Consider the following 16,050-nt stretch of genomic DNA (forward strand, 5'->3'; position numbering starts at 1 on the left):
TCTAGTCCCTAGAAAATAAAACTGCCACTTTCGCAGGTACCTCGACTGCATTTAGCGAATGCAGCAAGCCCTTGAACCGCTAGGTTACCCCTAGTGGACGAGTTTGACTTGTGAGGGTTTGCAGAAAATATATCCACAAAATTTGAAAACAACTTTGAAGTAAAAATAGTCAAAATCAAAACTTATATTGAAAAACACAAGTCTTTTTTTTTTTTGGTTTTGTCAATAAATTAGAAGTACTACTGCTTGTATAGAGTCCCAACCCTTATTTCTCTATGACAAAACTTAGACTTAAATTGACTTTTGAGCGATAATGATTCTAACTCAGAAATTTAAGAGATTCGATTTCCTAAAATGAGTTTCAACCTTCTAACTACTCAAGAATAACTGGAGTAACTTAGGGTTTAATTCTAAACTTAGCATCCTGTCTAGGGTAGTGAGAAGTGTGGATATTCACTTTAATACCTCTAAGGAGCTTTATCTGTGATATTCCAATATACTCACATTTTTACACTTGATGGCTTTCACCCTACTAAAACTTTACATTAACTTTTGGATCTTTGACTTTTTTTTTTTTTTAAAAAGGTCTCTCCTTTTTTCTATTACTTATTCACTCTTTTTCTAAGAAAAGTAGGCAGCCCTTTTCGAGGTACCCAGTCTAATTCAATGGTTGCTGTACAAGGTGTATACAACCCAGTTCTTTTTTCTTCTAGTCAGCCAACCAATTGAACAAGGAAGTCAAAGTTTATCAAACCTAGTTTTTCCTTAAACTCTAGGTAGAAAGAAGGTAATAAGCTCTCTTAAAACAATGTAGACTCTTGGTAACCTTATTAGAAGTGACTATAAATCAAAAGATAACTTTGCTTTAATTTTTGCCTAAGAGAAATACCAATGGGGACTCCAGATCATAGCTTCTAATGAAAGACTGATTAAATATTTTCACTAAGTGCTTAAAAGATACAAGCTAAGACTTTGAGAAAAATACAACAAAGTTGCCAACCAAATATATATATTTTTTTTTGTATAAAAGAATAAAATAATAAGTGGAAATCCGACCATACACCCCCAAACTTAAACATTATATTGTCCTCAATATTTCAACATATACATGCAAAAATAAAATTGAAATTGACAAAATGAAATGAAATGGGTTAGATAGCACCTGAGAAAGACCCTATAGTCCTGTTGATATTTAACACAATATCCCTTGAAGTGCATGGATTGCCTCCCAGAAGTGCTAAGTTTAACGTCTTTAGCTAGACAAAAACATAGTTAATTTTGATAGACGGGATCATCGAGAAAAAAACTTCCTCCTGCGAAACATACTCAAGAAACGGTTTGAGACGTTGGCCATTCACTTTGAAAGTGGATCCGTCCTTAGGATTAAGGACTTCAACAGCACCATGGGGGTAGACGGTTTGGATAATATATGGGCCAGTCCATCGAGACTTAAGTTTTCCTGGAAAAAGATGGAGTCTATTATCATACAACAAAACTCTTTGATTAGGAATAAAATTCCTCCTAAGAATGTGCCTATCGTGAAAGAATTTGGTACGCTCTTTGTACCTTTTGGCACAATCATACGAGTCATTTCTAATCTCTTCTAACTCGTCTAGTTGTAACTTTCGCTTCTCACCGACTTTATCAAAATCAAAGTTGAGGCGCTTGATCGCCCAATATGCACGATGTTCTAGTTCTACAGGGAGATGGCAAGCCTTGCCAAAAACTAACCGGTAAGGAGACATTCCTATGGGTGTTTTGAATGCAGTCCTATATAGGCCCAGAGTGAATCACTCAATCTCAAAGACCAATCTTTCCTTGAAGGATTGACTATTTTTTCTAAGTAGTTTTTATTTTCCTGTTAGAAATCTCCACTTGCCCACTTGTTTGTGGGTGGTAAGGTGTGGCAACCTTATGCGTTATGAGGTATTTCTTCATCAACGCAGCAAAGATCTTGTTGCAAAAATGCGAGCCACCATCACTTATGATAGCTCGCGGAGTACCGAATCTTGAAAAAATCGTCTCCTTGATGAATTTTATCACAACCTTGTGATCGTTAGTTCTATATGCCACAACTTCGACCCATTTTGACACATAGTCAACGGCAACTAGGATGTATTGGTAACCCTGGGAGATAGGAAAGGGTCCCATGAAGTCTATACCCCACACGTCAAAAATTTCGATGATCAGGATAGGATTTTGAGGCATTTCATTTCTCTTAGAGATTTTTCCTAATCTCTGACATCTATCACAAGATTTGCTAAACTCATGGGCATCACTAAAAATACTAGGCCAGAAAAAACCGCATTGTAAGATTTTCATGCGGTCTTCTTACCACTGAAGTGCCCTCCGCAGGCATGATTATGGCAAAACTCTAGGATACTGACTTGCTCACAGGTTGGAATACAACGTCTAATGATTTGATCGGGACAATACTTAAATAAGTATGGCTCATCCCAGAAATACCATTTTATTTTTGACAGAAGACGAAGTTTCTCTTGACTAGTCATTTCGACTGGGAATTGACCTATAACAAGGTAGTTGACAATGTCCGCATACCATGGAGCATTGGCTTGAGAGATTTGTATAAGTTGCTCATCGGGAAAGGATTCAGAGATGGGTAAGCATTCCTCGAATGGCTTGTTAACTATCCTAGACAAGTGATCAGCTACGACATTTTCTGCCCCTTTTTTGTCTCGGATCTCTAGATCAAACTCTTGTAGAAGTAGAATCCAACGGACTAACCTTGCTTTAGCATCTTTCTTTGATAGAAGGTACTTCGATGCTGCGTGGTCTGTGTAGATCACGACTTTAGATCCTATGAGGTAGGGGTGAAATTTTTCAACGGCATAGACCACTGCTAGCATTTCCTTCTCTGTTGTAGAGTAGTTAAGCTGAGTATCGTTAAGGGTTTTACTCGCATATTGGATAACATGAGGTTGTTTTTCAATTCGCTGACCCAAAACAGCGCCTATTGCATAATTTGAAGCGTCACACATAACTTCGAATGGAATGCTCCAATTTGGAGGTTGAATAATGGGTGCCGAGGTTAACTCGGACTTGAGCTTGTTGAATGCAGAGAGACATGACTCTGAAAAGTTGAAAGAAACATCCTTTCCTAATAGCTCACATAAAGGCTACGAGATTTTCCCGAAATCTTTAATGAATCTACGATAAAAACTCGCATGGCCTAGGAATGACCTAATTTCTTTGACCGTTCTAGGAGGTGGTAATTTTTCAATTAGACCTACCTTTGCCTTATCTACCTCAATCCCTTTAATAGAAACAATGTGCCCTAGCACAATCCCCGATGTTACCATGAAATGGCATTTTTCCCAATTGAGGACTAGATTGACCTCTTTGCAACGTTGAAGGACCAAAGTCAAGTGATGGAGATATTCCTCAAAACTTGGTCCGAAAATTGAAAAATCGTCCATGAACACTTCGAGATATCTTTCTAGCATGTCAGAAAATATACTCATCATGCACCGTTGAAAAGTAGCGAGTGCATTGCACAATCCAAAAGGCATGCGACGATACGCGAAAGTTCCAAAGGGACAGGTGAACGTTGTTTTCTCTTGATCGATTGGAGCAACAGGTATTTGGTTGTACCTGGAATAACCATCTAAGAAGCAATAATAAGAATGTCCTGCTAGACGCTCTAACATTTGATCAATGAAAGGTAAGGGGAAATGATCCTTAGGAGTCATCGAGTTGAGTTTCCTATAATCGATACACACTCTCCATCCATTTTGGACTCAAGTGGGGATTAATTCGTTGTCTTCGTTCACTACAACAGTGATACCAGATTTCTTAGGAACTACTTGTATAGGACTCACCCAACGACTGTCAGAGATAGGATAGATAATACCCGCATCTAGCAATTTCATCACTTCTATCCGAACCACGTCTTTCATGACAGGATTTAGTCGTCTCTGAGGTTCTAAGGAAGGTTTAGCAAAATCCTCTAAACGAATGTGGAGCATCACCACAGATGAACTAATTCCCTTGATGTCAGCTATGCTCTAACCAATAGCTTCTTGATGTTCCCTTAATACTCCTAACAACTTTCCCTCTTGCACTTCATTGAGGTGAGATGAAATGATCACATGCAAGGTTTGATTCTTGCCAAGAAATGCATATCTCAAGGTCTCTAGAAGAGATTTGAGTTCTAATTTTGGAGGCTCGACATGAGAAGGAACAAGATTGGATGTGCGCACAGGAAGACTTTCAGCTTTTGCGTGCCACCGCACAAAATCTAAGAGTGGAACAGATTCAAGCAAAGCATTGACTTCTCTTATAGACTCTTCTACGTCCAAGTCAAGGCCAAAGTGAGCCAAACATTTTGTTAGGGGATCAGAGTACCCTAACTCTTGGTACGTTTCATTGACTAGCGTATCTATCATGTTCACTTCCTCCATACCATCATCTACATCAATTCCTTAGAAATTGTGAAAGACGTTCAGTTTCACTTTCATATCCCCAAATGCTAAAGTCATAATTTTGTTTCTACAACGAATGACTACGTCAGAAGTGACTAAGAATGGACGTCCTAAGATGATAGGAATATGACAGTTCGAATTGATGACTGGCTCTGTGTCTTAGACAACAAAGTCAACAGGGAAATACAAATCTTTGACTTTAACTATCACGTCCTCAACTATACCCTTTGAAATTTTTATAGACCTATCGGCTAGACTCAACGTGATATCTGTGGGTTTTTAAAATCCCAAAACCTAATTGTTTATAAAAATCGAATATGGTAAAAGGTTTCACACTCTGGGCCTAAGTCTAAGAGACATTTTTTCGACTACTTGATTTCCAATATGAATAGAAAATTGTCCGGAAATCCAGGATCCTGAAATTTAATCAATCCCAACAATTGTATTTGAATAAAGTGGAATATATATTCTCGCTCAGAAGGGGAAACTTCGCAGAAAGTTACGAACGCGACACGGAACGAAAAGACGGTTTCGGAGATCACAGGGGATAGAGATTTTAATGGGAGATTTGCAATGCATGTGTATGGAAAAAAAGAGGGAGAGGAAAAGAGAAGAGGAAGGAAGGAGGAGGTTTTTATTATTGAACTCAACTTGATCTTTTTCGATTGATACAAAATGGTGGGAGAACATCTCTATTTATAGGACTCTATGGACAATTCTAGATACACCATTAAATAACTTAGATTATTCTAGATACTTCCTATATACCAATTAATAAATGAGTGTTTCTAGAAAATACAAGAGTATTTCTAGTGACTCTAGTAAATAAAAGAAAATTCTAGAAACTCCAGCAATTACAAGATAATTCTAGAAACTCTAGCAATTTCAAGAAAATTCTAGAAACTTTAGAGACAAACTATAATAAATCAAGTTTATTATTTCAACACCCCCCCCTTAAACTTGATTTGTGACTCCAAGAATACCTTGTAACTTGGTAAAAGCTTCTCTTTTGAGTGGCTTGGTAAATATGTCTGCTACTTGATCTTGAGATTTCACGAATTCCAACCTTACTTCCTTTCTTCCAATGCATTCTCGTATATAATGATAACGAGTGTCGATATGCTTACTTCTTTCATGAAAGACATGATTCTTTGCTAGTGCGAGTGCTGACTTGTTGTCAACACGAATCTCGACAGGCTTTTCTTGTGGTAAATTCAATTCTTTCAACAAGTTTCTTAGCCAGATAGCATGACAAACACATGATGTTGCAGCAACATAATCGGCTTCACAAGTTGATAGTGTGACGATTGGTTGCTTCTTTGACATCCAAGTGAAAGCAGTGTTTCCCATAAAGAACACAAATCCGGTGGTGCTATTTCTATCATCCAAGTCTCCACCCAATCGCTATCACTATATCCAACTATCTCATAATTGTTAGAAGATGAATAAAAAAGCCATAGTTGGTTGTACCTTTAATGTACCGAAGTATTCTTTTTGCAGTCTTGAAATGGGTTGTTGTTGGAGCTTCCAATAGCGACTTACGATTCCAACGGCTTAGAGAATATCCGGCCTAGTACAAGTTAGGTAGCGCAAACTTCTAATAAGGCTTTTATAGAGAGTTGGGTCCACCTTTTCTCCTTCATCATGCTTTGACAACTTGATTCCACATTCCATCGGCGTGCCAACTGGATTAGAGTCATTCATCTTGAACTTCTTAAGCACTTCTTTAGCATAGCCTTCTTGAGTAATGAAGATGCCTTTGTCTTTTTGCTTTACTTCAATACCGAGGTAGTAAGACATGAGTCCAAGGTCTGTCATCTCGAACTCTTTCGCCATTTCTTTCTTGAACTTCTCAAACATACTTGGGTTACTACATGTGAAGATCAAGTCATCCACATACAAGCATACAATCAAAATATCTCTATTTTAACTTTGATATAGAGTGCATGCTCATATGGACACTTGGTGAAATTCTTATCTTGAAAGTACTTGTCAATTCGAGTATTCCAAGCTCTCGGCGCTTGCTTTAGGCCATATAAAGCTTTCTTCAACCTCAAAACTTTATCTTCATGTCCTTTTACTTCATAGCCCAATGGTTGCTCGATGTAGACTTCTTCTTCAAGGAAACCATTTAAGAAGGCGGACTTTACATCCATTTGGTAGATCTTCCATCTATTTTGGGCTGCCAAAGAAATTATTAATCTAACAGTTTCAAGACGAGCAACAGGAGCAAATACCTCATCATAGTCAATGCCTTCTCTTTGACTATAGCCTTTAGCCACCAATCTTGTTTTGTATCTCTCCACGTTTCCTTTAGCATTCTTCTTCGTCTTGTACACCCATTTTACTCCGATCGCTTTGTGTCTTGTGGAAGTGTAGCTAGCTCCCATATGTTGTTCTTTGTGATTGAATTGATTTCTTCATCCATAGCGTCTCTCCATTTCTTGTTTTCTACCGCTTCTTGGTAGCTCAGAGGTTCACAATCACCAAAGAGACACAAAAGAGTGATATCATTTTTATTTTCGGTTACCTCATAAACTTCTTGTAAGCTTCTTAAGCGTGGCGTCTTCTCATTAGAACTTTCACTTGATGACGAATCTTCATGTAGGTTTCCGATTGGTGAGATCGGTGGAGTAGTAGGCTCTCGAAGTTCTTGTCTTGCCTCTTCGATCCTTGGTTGCTCCATTTCTTCTTCTTCTTCTTCTTCAAAGTAAGGAAGAAAATCATACTCGTCTTCTTGTGTGTTCCAATCCCAAGAATCTTCTTCATTGACCTCTATATCACGACTAATAAGAATTTTGCCGGAATTTGGGTTGTACAACTTGTAGCCTTTGGATCTTGAGTCATAGCCAATGAATACGTACTTCTCACTTTTGTCGTCGAGCTTGGTTCTTTTTTCATTAGGCACATGAACATAAGCAACACTTCCAAAGACTTTGAGGTGAGAAATTCCGGGCTTTCTTCCACTCCATGCTTCTTGTGGTGTCTTCTCATACACACTTCTTGTTGGAGAGCGATTTGCCAAGTAGACTGCACAAGCCACCGCTTCGGCCCAAAACTCCTTGGGCATTCTTTTGCTCTTGAGCATGCTGCGAGCCATGTTGAGTATGGTTCGATTCTTCCTCTCTGCCACTCCATTTTGTTGGGGGGATCTCGGCACCGTTAAGGGACGACGAATTCCATGATCTTCGCAGTACTTTTGGAACTCGTTTGATGTGAATTCTCCTCCTCGGTCAGATCTCATAGCCTTAATAGCAAGACCGCTTTCTTTCTCAACAAGGGCTTTGAACTTCTTGAAATTCTCGAACACCTCCGATTTCTCCTTTAGGAAATAAGCCCACGTTTTCCTTGAAAAATCATCAATGAAAAGGAGAAAGTATTTGCTCTTACCAAAAGAGTTTGGTTTAATTGGTCCACAAACATCAGTGTGTACGAGCTCGAGCGGCTTTGTAGCTCTTGATGATGACTCCTTTGGAAAGCTTCTCCGGGATTGCTTCCCAAGCAAACATCCTTCGCAAAGCTAATCGGGTTGGTTGATGCATGGTAAACCTCTCACCATCTCCTTCTTTTCCAAAAGTTTGAGCCCGCCAAAATTGAGGTGTCCAAAGCGTAAATGCCATAGCCATGATGAGTCATTATAGCAAGCTTTTAGACACATTGGAACATCGTATTGAATGTTCAAGAGGAACATTCTATTTTTTTGACATGGGCACCTTGGCAATCAAATTACTTTTACTGTCTCTTAAGAAAAGGTTATTTTCTTTTAAGTGAATATCATACCCTTTCTCTAGCAATTGACCCAAACTCAAAATATTATTCTTCATGTTGGACACAAAATAGACATTTGAGATGAATTGATGGCCTCCATTTTTAAGCGTATGAGAATTTTACCTTTGCCTTCCACGGGTATTTTTGATTCATCTCCAAAGGAGACATTCCCTCTTACCGCTTCGTTGAGCTCCACGAACATTTTTCTTTGTCCACACATGTGATTGCTAGCGCCGGTGTCAAGATACCATCTATTTTCTTGGCCTTCATCTTTGTCTTTGCAAGCTAGCAGCAACGTACCTTCTTCTCTACCTTTATCTTCGATGAAATTGGCCTTTTCTTCGACCTTGCTTGGCAATCTACACTCGGAGGCATAGTGACCGAACTTATTGTAATAATAGCATTTGATGTGAGATTTGTGGTTCCTTGACCATGAGTTGCTTCTTCCGTGTGCCCTCTTGTTACTTGTGGATTTCGACTTCTTTCTCCTGTTGAAGTTATTAGAGTTGTTGGAATTGTTGAAGTTGTTGTTGAAGCCGCCCCTTCCTTCTCTTCCTCGTCCACGTCCACGTCCTTGGCCACGTCCTCTTCCTCTTTGATTTCTATTATTTCCAAAATTTTCTTCCTTCAAGTTGAGTTGTAGTAGTTGCTCTATAGTCTCCTTTTGCTTCTTTTTCCTCTTTTGCTTTTTCTCATAGGCTTGTAAAGAACCCATGAGTTGCTCAACGGTCATGGTTTCTAAATTTTTATTTTCTTCAATGTTCGTAGCAATGAATTCAAAATTTGGGTTCAGAGTACGAAGAATTTTCTCCATAATTTTCACTTCACTAATATCATCACCATTTCTTCTTAATTGATTTACAATGGCCAATACTCTAGCAAAATAATCAGAAATTAATTTAGATTCCTCCATGAATAAAAGTTCAAACTCACCTCTAAGAGTTTGAAGACGAATCTTTTTAACTTGCTCGACTCCTTTGTTGCAAGTTTGAAGCTTCTCCCCCGTTTCTTTGGCAGTAGTTGCATTTGAGATCTTCTCGAATGCATCTTCATCTACTGCTTGATAGATGAGATAGAGAGCTTTCTTGTCTCTCTTTCTTGAATCCCTCAAGGCTTCCCGCTGGGTTTGGGAAAGAGCAACATCGTTTTGCTCCTTATGGCCTTTCTCGACAACTTCCTACACATCTTGAACTCCTAGTAACACTTTCATCTTGATACTCCAATTGTCATAGTTGCTCTTGGTGAGCATTGGAACTTGGAAGGGGACCATTCCTCCACTTGCCATTTTTCTTCACGAACCTGGCTGCTCTGATACCACTTTGTTGAGAATTAAAGAGAAATTGAAGAGAATAATTTTGGATGGAAGAGGTTTTTATTATTGAACTCAACTTGATCTTTTTCGATTGATACAAAATGGTGGGAGAAATCTCTATTTATAGGACTCTATGGACAATTCTAGATACACCATTAAATAACTTAGATTATTCTAGATACTTCCTATATACCAATTAATAAATGAGTGTTTCTAGAAAATACAAGAGTATTTCTAGTGACTCTAGTAAATAAAAGAAAATTCTAGAAACTCTAGCAATTACAAGATAATTCTAGAAACTCTAGCAATTTCAAGAAAATTCTAGAAACTCTAGAGACAAACTATAATAAATCAAGTTTATTATTTCAACAAAAAGATCTATCATTTCATATCTGTAACACATCAGCTGAGTGAAGACTTTCTAGTTTGAAAATCATTATTCATTTAATACATTATGAGATGCGTATAAGATCAATAAAAGCACGAGTTAAGTTAATGAGATTGGCTGAAGAATTTGAGTTTAATTGTTGGTAACAGAAGAGGCTTGCAGCTTTATCTGCATGTGTTCATGCTTTCCTCGAGTGTTTAATGCTTACTACAAGAGAATTTGCCATTGAATACCTAAAGTCAACCCCTTAGTACGGCAAGGAAAACCGACAGTAAGGCAAATCCTATTCTCTGTCCCCTGCTCTCCTTCTATATAAAGGCTTTGGTATGCAAACTCCTATGTATTATAGAACATCCATCAGTACTTAAAGCTTTGATCATTATTTATAGCGAAAAAGAGAGAGAGAATTATTTATATTTATTGAAAGAGGCTTGGATCATTGAGATCAAATGAGACAATCACTGCTTCTTTCTTTCTTCTCTTCTCGATCAATGGCACCAGGTATGATTACTCTAAAAGTAGAAATATATTTACATTGACGACTTTTTGATTAAATATTGCCATGAACAAGCTATGTCAATAGCATATATAACAGAAATAATAATGCTTTGGAAAAATGATTGTCGAGGTCTCTTCTTTAGAAGTCTTGCTGGAGTGACATTGTAATTTCACGCGTTGTTGACGTTGAGCTGCGCACAGAATTATAGATGCTTTTCACTTGTATCTCGATTAAAAGCATCGACAGTTCCATACACACATCCACGTAACTAATGTCTAAAAACGAAATCAATTTTACCGTCACTCCATCATTTTTCTTTTTTAAAATATATAAAAAAATTCCCCCTAATAAAAAAATATGGACCAATTAGGACATACTTAATAGAATATTAGTCTAAGAAAGATCTTTTGAAGTATTTTTTTAAAATACCTAAATTACCCTTTCAAATAACTTTAGAAATTTGGAAGAAATAGGTGGCTCCTGCATGTTTTCGAAACCCTTTTAAAAATTGATGACACGATATATTCTTGACCTTGCTCTTCTCTTATAAATTGATGTTTGTTATTTTTTTCTTCGCAGTGTTGATTAGCGCCGGCATTCTTCTGCGTATCATCCCCCATCCCATAGTTGTGATGCACCTCATAGCATTTGCATTCGCATTTCGCATTGTATTTCGATTTGCAAACAATGGGAAACATCAACTACTCCCACTTCCTCCTGGTCCAATCCCCTGGCCAATCGTAAGTAACCTACCAGAATTGTTTATAAACAAGCCAAGGTTCCGATGGATACATGGGCTTATGAAGGAGTTTAATACTGATATTGCATGCATACGTCTCGGAAATGTACACATAATCCCAGTTACTTGTCCAGAGATTGCTAGAGAATTCTTGAAGAAACAAGATGCAATATTTGCATCAAGGCCTATCTCAATGGCTACTGAGTACGCGACTTATGGCTTTAGGTCAACTGTTATTGTACCATGGGGAGATCAATGGAAGCAGATGAGAAGAGTGTTGGCATCCGAGGTGCTCAGTCCATCTAGAATCCAGTGGCTTCAACAAAAGAGATTAGAGGAAGCCGACAACCTTATTCGATATATTTATAACCAATGCAACAAAACTATGGGTGATAGTGGTGGTGGTGCAATTGTGGACATGAGGAGTCTTGCATGGCAATATAGTGGGAACGTGATAAGAAAGATGATGTTCAATAAGAGGTACTTGGGAAAGGGAAGGAGCGATGGAGGACCTGGTGTCGAAGAAGAAGAGTACATTGATGCAGTTTTCACCATTCTATCTCTCTTTAATGCCTTTTGTGTATCTGATTATATGCCTTGCTTGAGACGGTTTGATATAGATGGTCATGAGAAGATCATGAAGAAGGCAATAGGGATCATGAACAAGTATAACGATCTAATCATTGATGAACGTATACAACAGTGGAGAGGTGGAAAAGATGAGTTTTGTCTCAAGAAAGAGCCCGAGGATATCCTTGATGTCCTCATTTATGTTAAGGATTCTAGTGGAAAACCACTGCTATCGATGGAAGAGATCAAAGCACAGTCTGCGGTAAGATTTTTATAACTTAGTACTCCCACTTGTGGGGCCTAATAGATGTTTAATTTATCGACAACAAAATTTGGAAGACAAAAATGTCCTCATTTTTTTACATTCGAATAGTAATGTTATTATGATGAAAACGAATAACATTACAATCACATGACCCCGTAACCATTTCAGTTTCTAGTCATCTAAAATTATAGAAATATCTTTTTATTATGTTGTCAAAATAATCACCCTAGTTAATATTGTAAATTATGAAAAGACCCCCTACAACACTCATTTTACCACCATATTGACAGAAGGTGTTAATTTGTTGAATACAAAATTTTGGATGACCGAAAATGTCTCTACTTTTTCATTTAGATTTACTATTATAACTGTCCTACTTTTTGTTAAAAAGAATAAAACAAAACTACAATCCCACGAATTGAGTGTATATTTTCCTCCACTCTTGGGTGTGTCATACCCCAATTAAGCCCTATGATTCTCTTATATTCATAGTTCTCCCTTTCTTTATAAAATCAGTCTTTTGGAGTAGTTGGTTGGTTAACATGGTATCAGAGCACTAAGTTCATATAGATCGAGGGTTCGATTCTTTCCACCCTTATTGGTGAGTAGTGTTGAGTATATATTTTCCTCCACTCTTGGGTGTGTCAAACCCAGTTAAGCCCCGTGATCCTCTTATATCTATAGCTCTCCCCCTTTTCCATAAGATCGGTCTTTTGGAGTAGTTAGCTGGTTAATACCACGATCCTATAATCATTAGTCAGTTTTAAATTTTTTAATTAAATTATAATTTTTGTAACGCGTTTCCATTATCACATGCTTCCTTGTAGTACGTATAAAGAGGGATCATTTTGTTTGGCAGGAATTGATTTATGCAGCGATAGACAATCCATCAAATGCAATAGAATGGGCATTAGCAGAGATGATCAATCAACCAGAAATTCTGCGAAAAGCTGTTGATGAAATCGATCAGGTGGTTGGAAAGGAGAGACTTGTCCAAGAATCAGATTTTTCCCAACTCAATTATGTCAAGGCATGTGCAAGAGAAGCATTTCGGCTCCACCCTATTGCACCATTTAACCTTCCACATGTGTCCATGGAAGATACGACGGTTGCTGGCTATCACATACCAAGGGGTAGTCACGTGCTACTGAGTCGAATCAGGCTAGGAAGAAACCCTAAAGTCTGGGATTAACCACTCAAGTTCAAACCAGATCGGCACTTGAATGATGGATCTACTCAAGTTGAACTCACTGAGTCAGAATTGCGGTTTATCTCATTTAGTACGGGTCGACGTGGTTGCATGGGGACTCGACTAGGGTCCCTAATGACTATTATGCTACTTGCTAGGCTTCTTCAAGGGTTTGATTGGAGTGTGCCACCTGTAGATGGATCGTGCATCGATCTCACTGAGTCAACTCATGACCTATCTTTGGCCAAGCTACTGCATGCATATGCTAAGCCTTGCTTGTCACCACAGTTGTACCGAACATCCAAGTAGAAATGTGGTCGTTTGCCTTTTAAATTGAGAATTATTATAGTATTTAATATGTTCCATTGTAATAAGATGTATCATGATACACCATATCATGTTTATAATTAGGATCATTGTAATAAGGTGCATGTTATGTTGATGCACTAAATCTTCTAGATGATGATAAAGATCAAACTAGGGTTAGGTTAGATCAGATTGTTTAGATTTCAGTTTTTATTAGGATTGGCTTAGTTTGTTATCAATTTTAAACCCTTTCAGGGTTCTTGTAAGTAAGTTAAATTAATCAATTTAAAAGTCAATTTTCTACACGAATAATATCCATAAACTTAATAAATTAAGAGAACTTTTAAATAAAATAATATACATAATTTTGCCCATCAGGGTTTATGGAAAATTCTCTGTACTCCATTTGACCATTACGAATAATCTTTTTTTTTTTTTTTTTCTTAAAATTCTAAGCTGATTCATACTATGAAAGATTGTGCAAAAAAAAAAAATTTAATAATAATAATAAATAAATAAATAAATTGTGATAAATTAATTTTAAAAAAATTGGGCGAATATTTTGCCTTCTACATATCAAGACATCTACGTTAGGAATTGATATCTTATCTATTTTCTTGGTCTTTCTCCCAAGTTTGGAAAGGAGAAAGACCAAGAAACAAACTATTAAAGAAAAAGAAGGAATGATAAAAGTGAAGTAATTGCCTTATTTAACTTTCTGTCCTGGCCTTTACCCCTTGTTCTAGCCTCTTATTTATAAGGTTTTTTTTTTTTTTTGGGTGAGAACAATATAATTTAACTGTCTAAAAATATAAAATTTTGTATAATTTCAATAATGGAAAGATCCCTTTATAATCCAATCTTAATTAGTAATATATGTAAGAGCTAATATATATCACAAAGAAAAAGATGAGTTGACTCGATGGTTTACCAACTTGACTTGGCGATTGACTTGATTCCATCGAATTTTGGGGTCGAATCACCTCAAACTCCAATTGAATCAACTCATCCGAGTTCCAAGTTGAGTGGAATTCTATACATCCGGTATCAAAGATGGGATAAGGATGATACAAATATAGATATTAAATTCAGTGTTTTACAAAAAATTGCCAAGTATTTTGAAAAAAATTATGTTCTTTTTAAATAAAAATAAAATAAGAGAATAATTATATAACTGATTTTAAAATTATTTATTTTTATCAAAACATTTAAATGGCGGTCACATACGCCTTATACAAATTCTTTTCAATTCCCTCTCAATTCTTTTTTTCAGAATTCCTCATAATTTTTTTCCTTTTTCAACACAATCGACATAGAAATTATGCACACTTAGGTGTATCGCATACAAAACCTCGATGTTAGACTAATGTCTAGGGACCACGCTACACTAGAAAAATGAGGTTTTGTAATCACCAGAATGTTTCCATTTTTTTTCTTTCCACTTTTGTTCTAATACACGTTTCTTCTTTCTTTCTTTATTTTTTTTTTCTTCTTTAAAGAATGAGAGTGATTATTCCACGCTACTCATAGTACGATGGTCCTTGCTTAACTTTCATTTGATTGGTCTATTGAGTTTCAAATTTAATTTGATTGGTCGTTTTGGTTCAATTAATCCATATTATTTGATTTTGCATTTTAATTGATTTTTTATTTTTAATTTGACTTTGAACTTGAATTTGAAATTTAATTTGATTTTTATTAGATTAGATTTTCAATTTGATTTTGATTTTGATTTTTTATCATGTTTCGTAAGGATCAAGGTCTCTAAGTTAGAATTGGACATTGAGGGGCATTTCGATCATTTTTATTGGTTTCTCATAATTTTCTCTGTTTTCGTCGATTTGGGTCTCGTTAGACTCGAAGTCCCATTCTGAGTGCAATGGAGGTACTTTTAAGACTTTTCGGAGGTCCGAAACTCATGAGGGGTATTTTCATCATTTTGTTAATTTTTGCAGATTTTTATAAATTTTAGCATGAGATTTCTTTCCATCCCTTCGTGATTATTTCTAAGTCTCGAGGTCATATTTTCCTAGCGTAGCGAGGTCTCTAATTTTTAAACTGTATAGTGAACCTAAGCATACGTGCTGTTAAATTGGGTGTAATGTGTAGTAATCCTAAATATGCGTAAATTTCTATGTCAAGTCGTAACAAGTAAGGGATATGGAAATACTAGAAATGAAAGGAATTAGGGACAACACTCACAAGCTTTCGAGTTCTTTGCGATCATCATTAAGAATTCACGGCAACTAGACGACGAATTGTCAAATTAGGCAGATGCAAAAATGGGGTGTGTACAGGTTCCAATCATAAATTCCAGAAGGGCAATATGATGGGAAGCTTGGAAATGATAGTTTTGGATGAACTTTCTAATTTTACGGTAATTCAGTTATTGCATCTTGTTGGGATTCTCTTTTATCACTCATGCTCGACTTACTTGGTCAAGGTATTCTATTCCCTCACATTTAACTAGAAAGCAATACGTAGTTTAGAGCTTTAGAGTTAATTGATGAATACGAGATGCTATCTAGTCTGATAAGGATAGGTTCCTATTTTAGATTATATTCTTTATCTC

The 16,050-nt window shown here is 36.7% G+C and overlaps 1 protein-coding gene and 1 pseudogene across 1 annotated transcript; one reads left to right on the top strand and one right to left on the bottom strand.

Annotated features, from left to right (window-relative positions):
- Positions 1 to 8,262: 8,262 nt before the first annotated feature.
- On the bottom strand, positions 8,263 to 9,495 carry LOC147381370 (uncharacterized). The gene is made up of 2 exons (XM_086430527.1): positions 9,478 to 9,495; positions 8,263 to 9,387 (listed from the first exon to the last, which is right to left on the bottom strand). The coding sequence occupies exons 1-2, from the start codon at positions 9,493 to 9,495 to the stop codon at positions 8,263 to 8,265; spliced, it is 1,143 nt and encodes a 380-aa protein (XP_086286653.1).
- A 906-nt stretch (positions 9,496 to 10,401) lies between these two features.
- Positions 10,402 to 13,481, top strand: LOC147381371 (tryptophan N-monooxygenase CYP79A68 pseudogene; annotated as a pseudogene).
- Positions 13,482 to 16,050: the final 2,569 nt, after the last annotated feature.

This window comes from Akebia trifoliata, unplaced genomic scaffold (genome assembly GCF_017979445.1).
Source record: "Akebia trifoliata isolate Shusen 1 unplaced genomic scaffold, ASM1797944v1 Contig00530, whole genome shotgun sequence".
In the NCBI taxonomy this organism is placed as follows: domain Eukaryota; kingdom Viridiplantae; phylum Streptophyta; class Magnoliopsida; order Ranunculales; family Lardizabalaceae; genus Akebia; species Akebia trifoliata.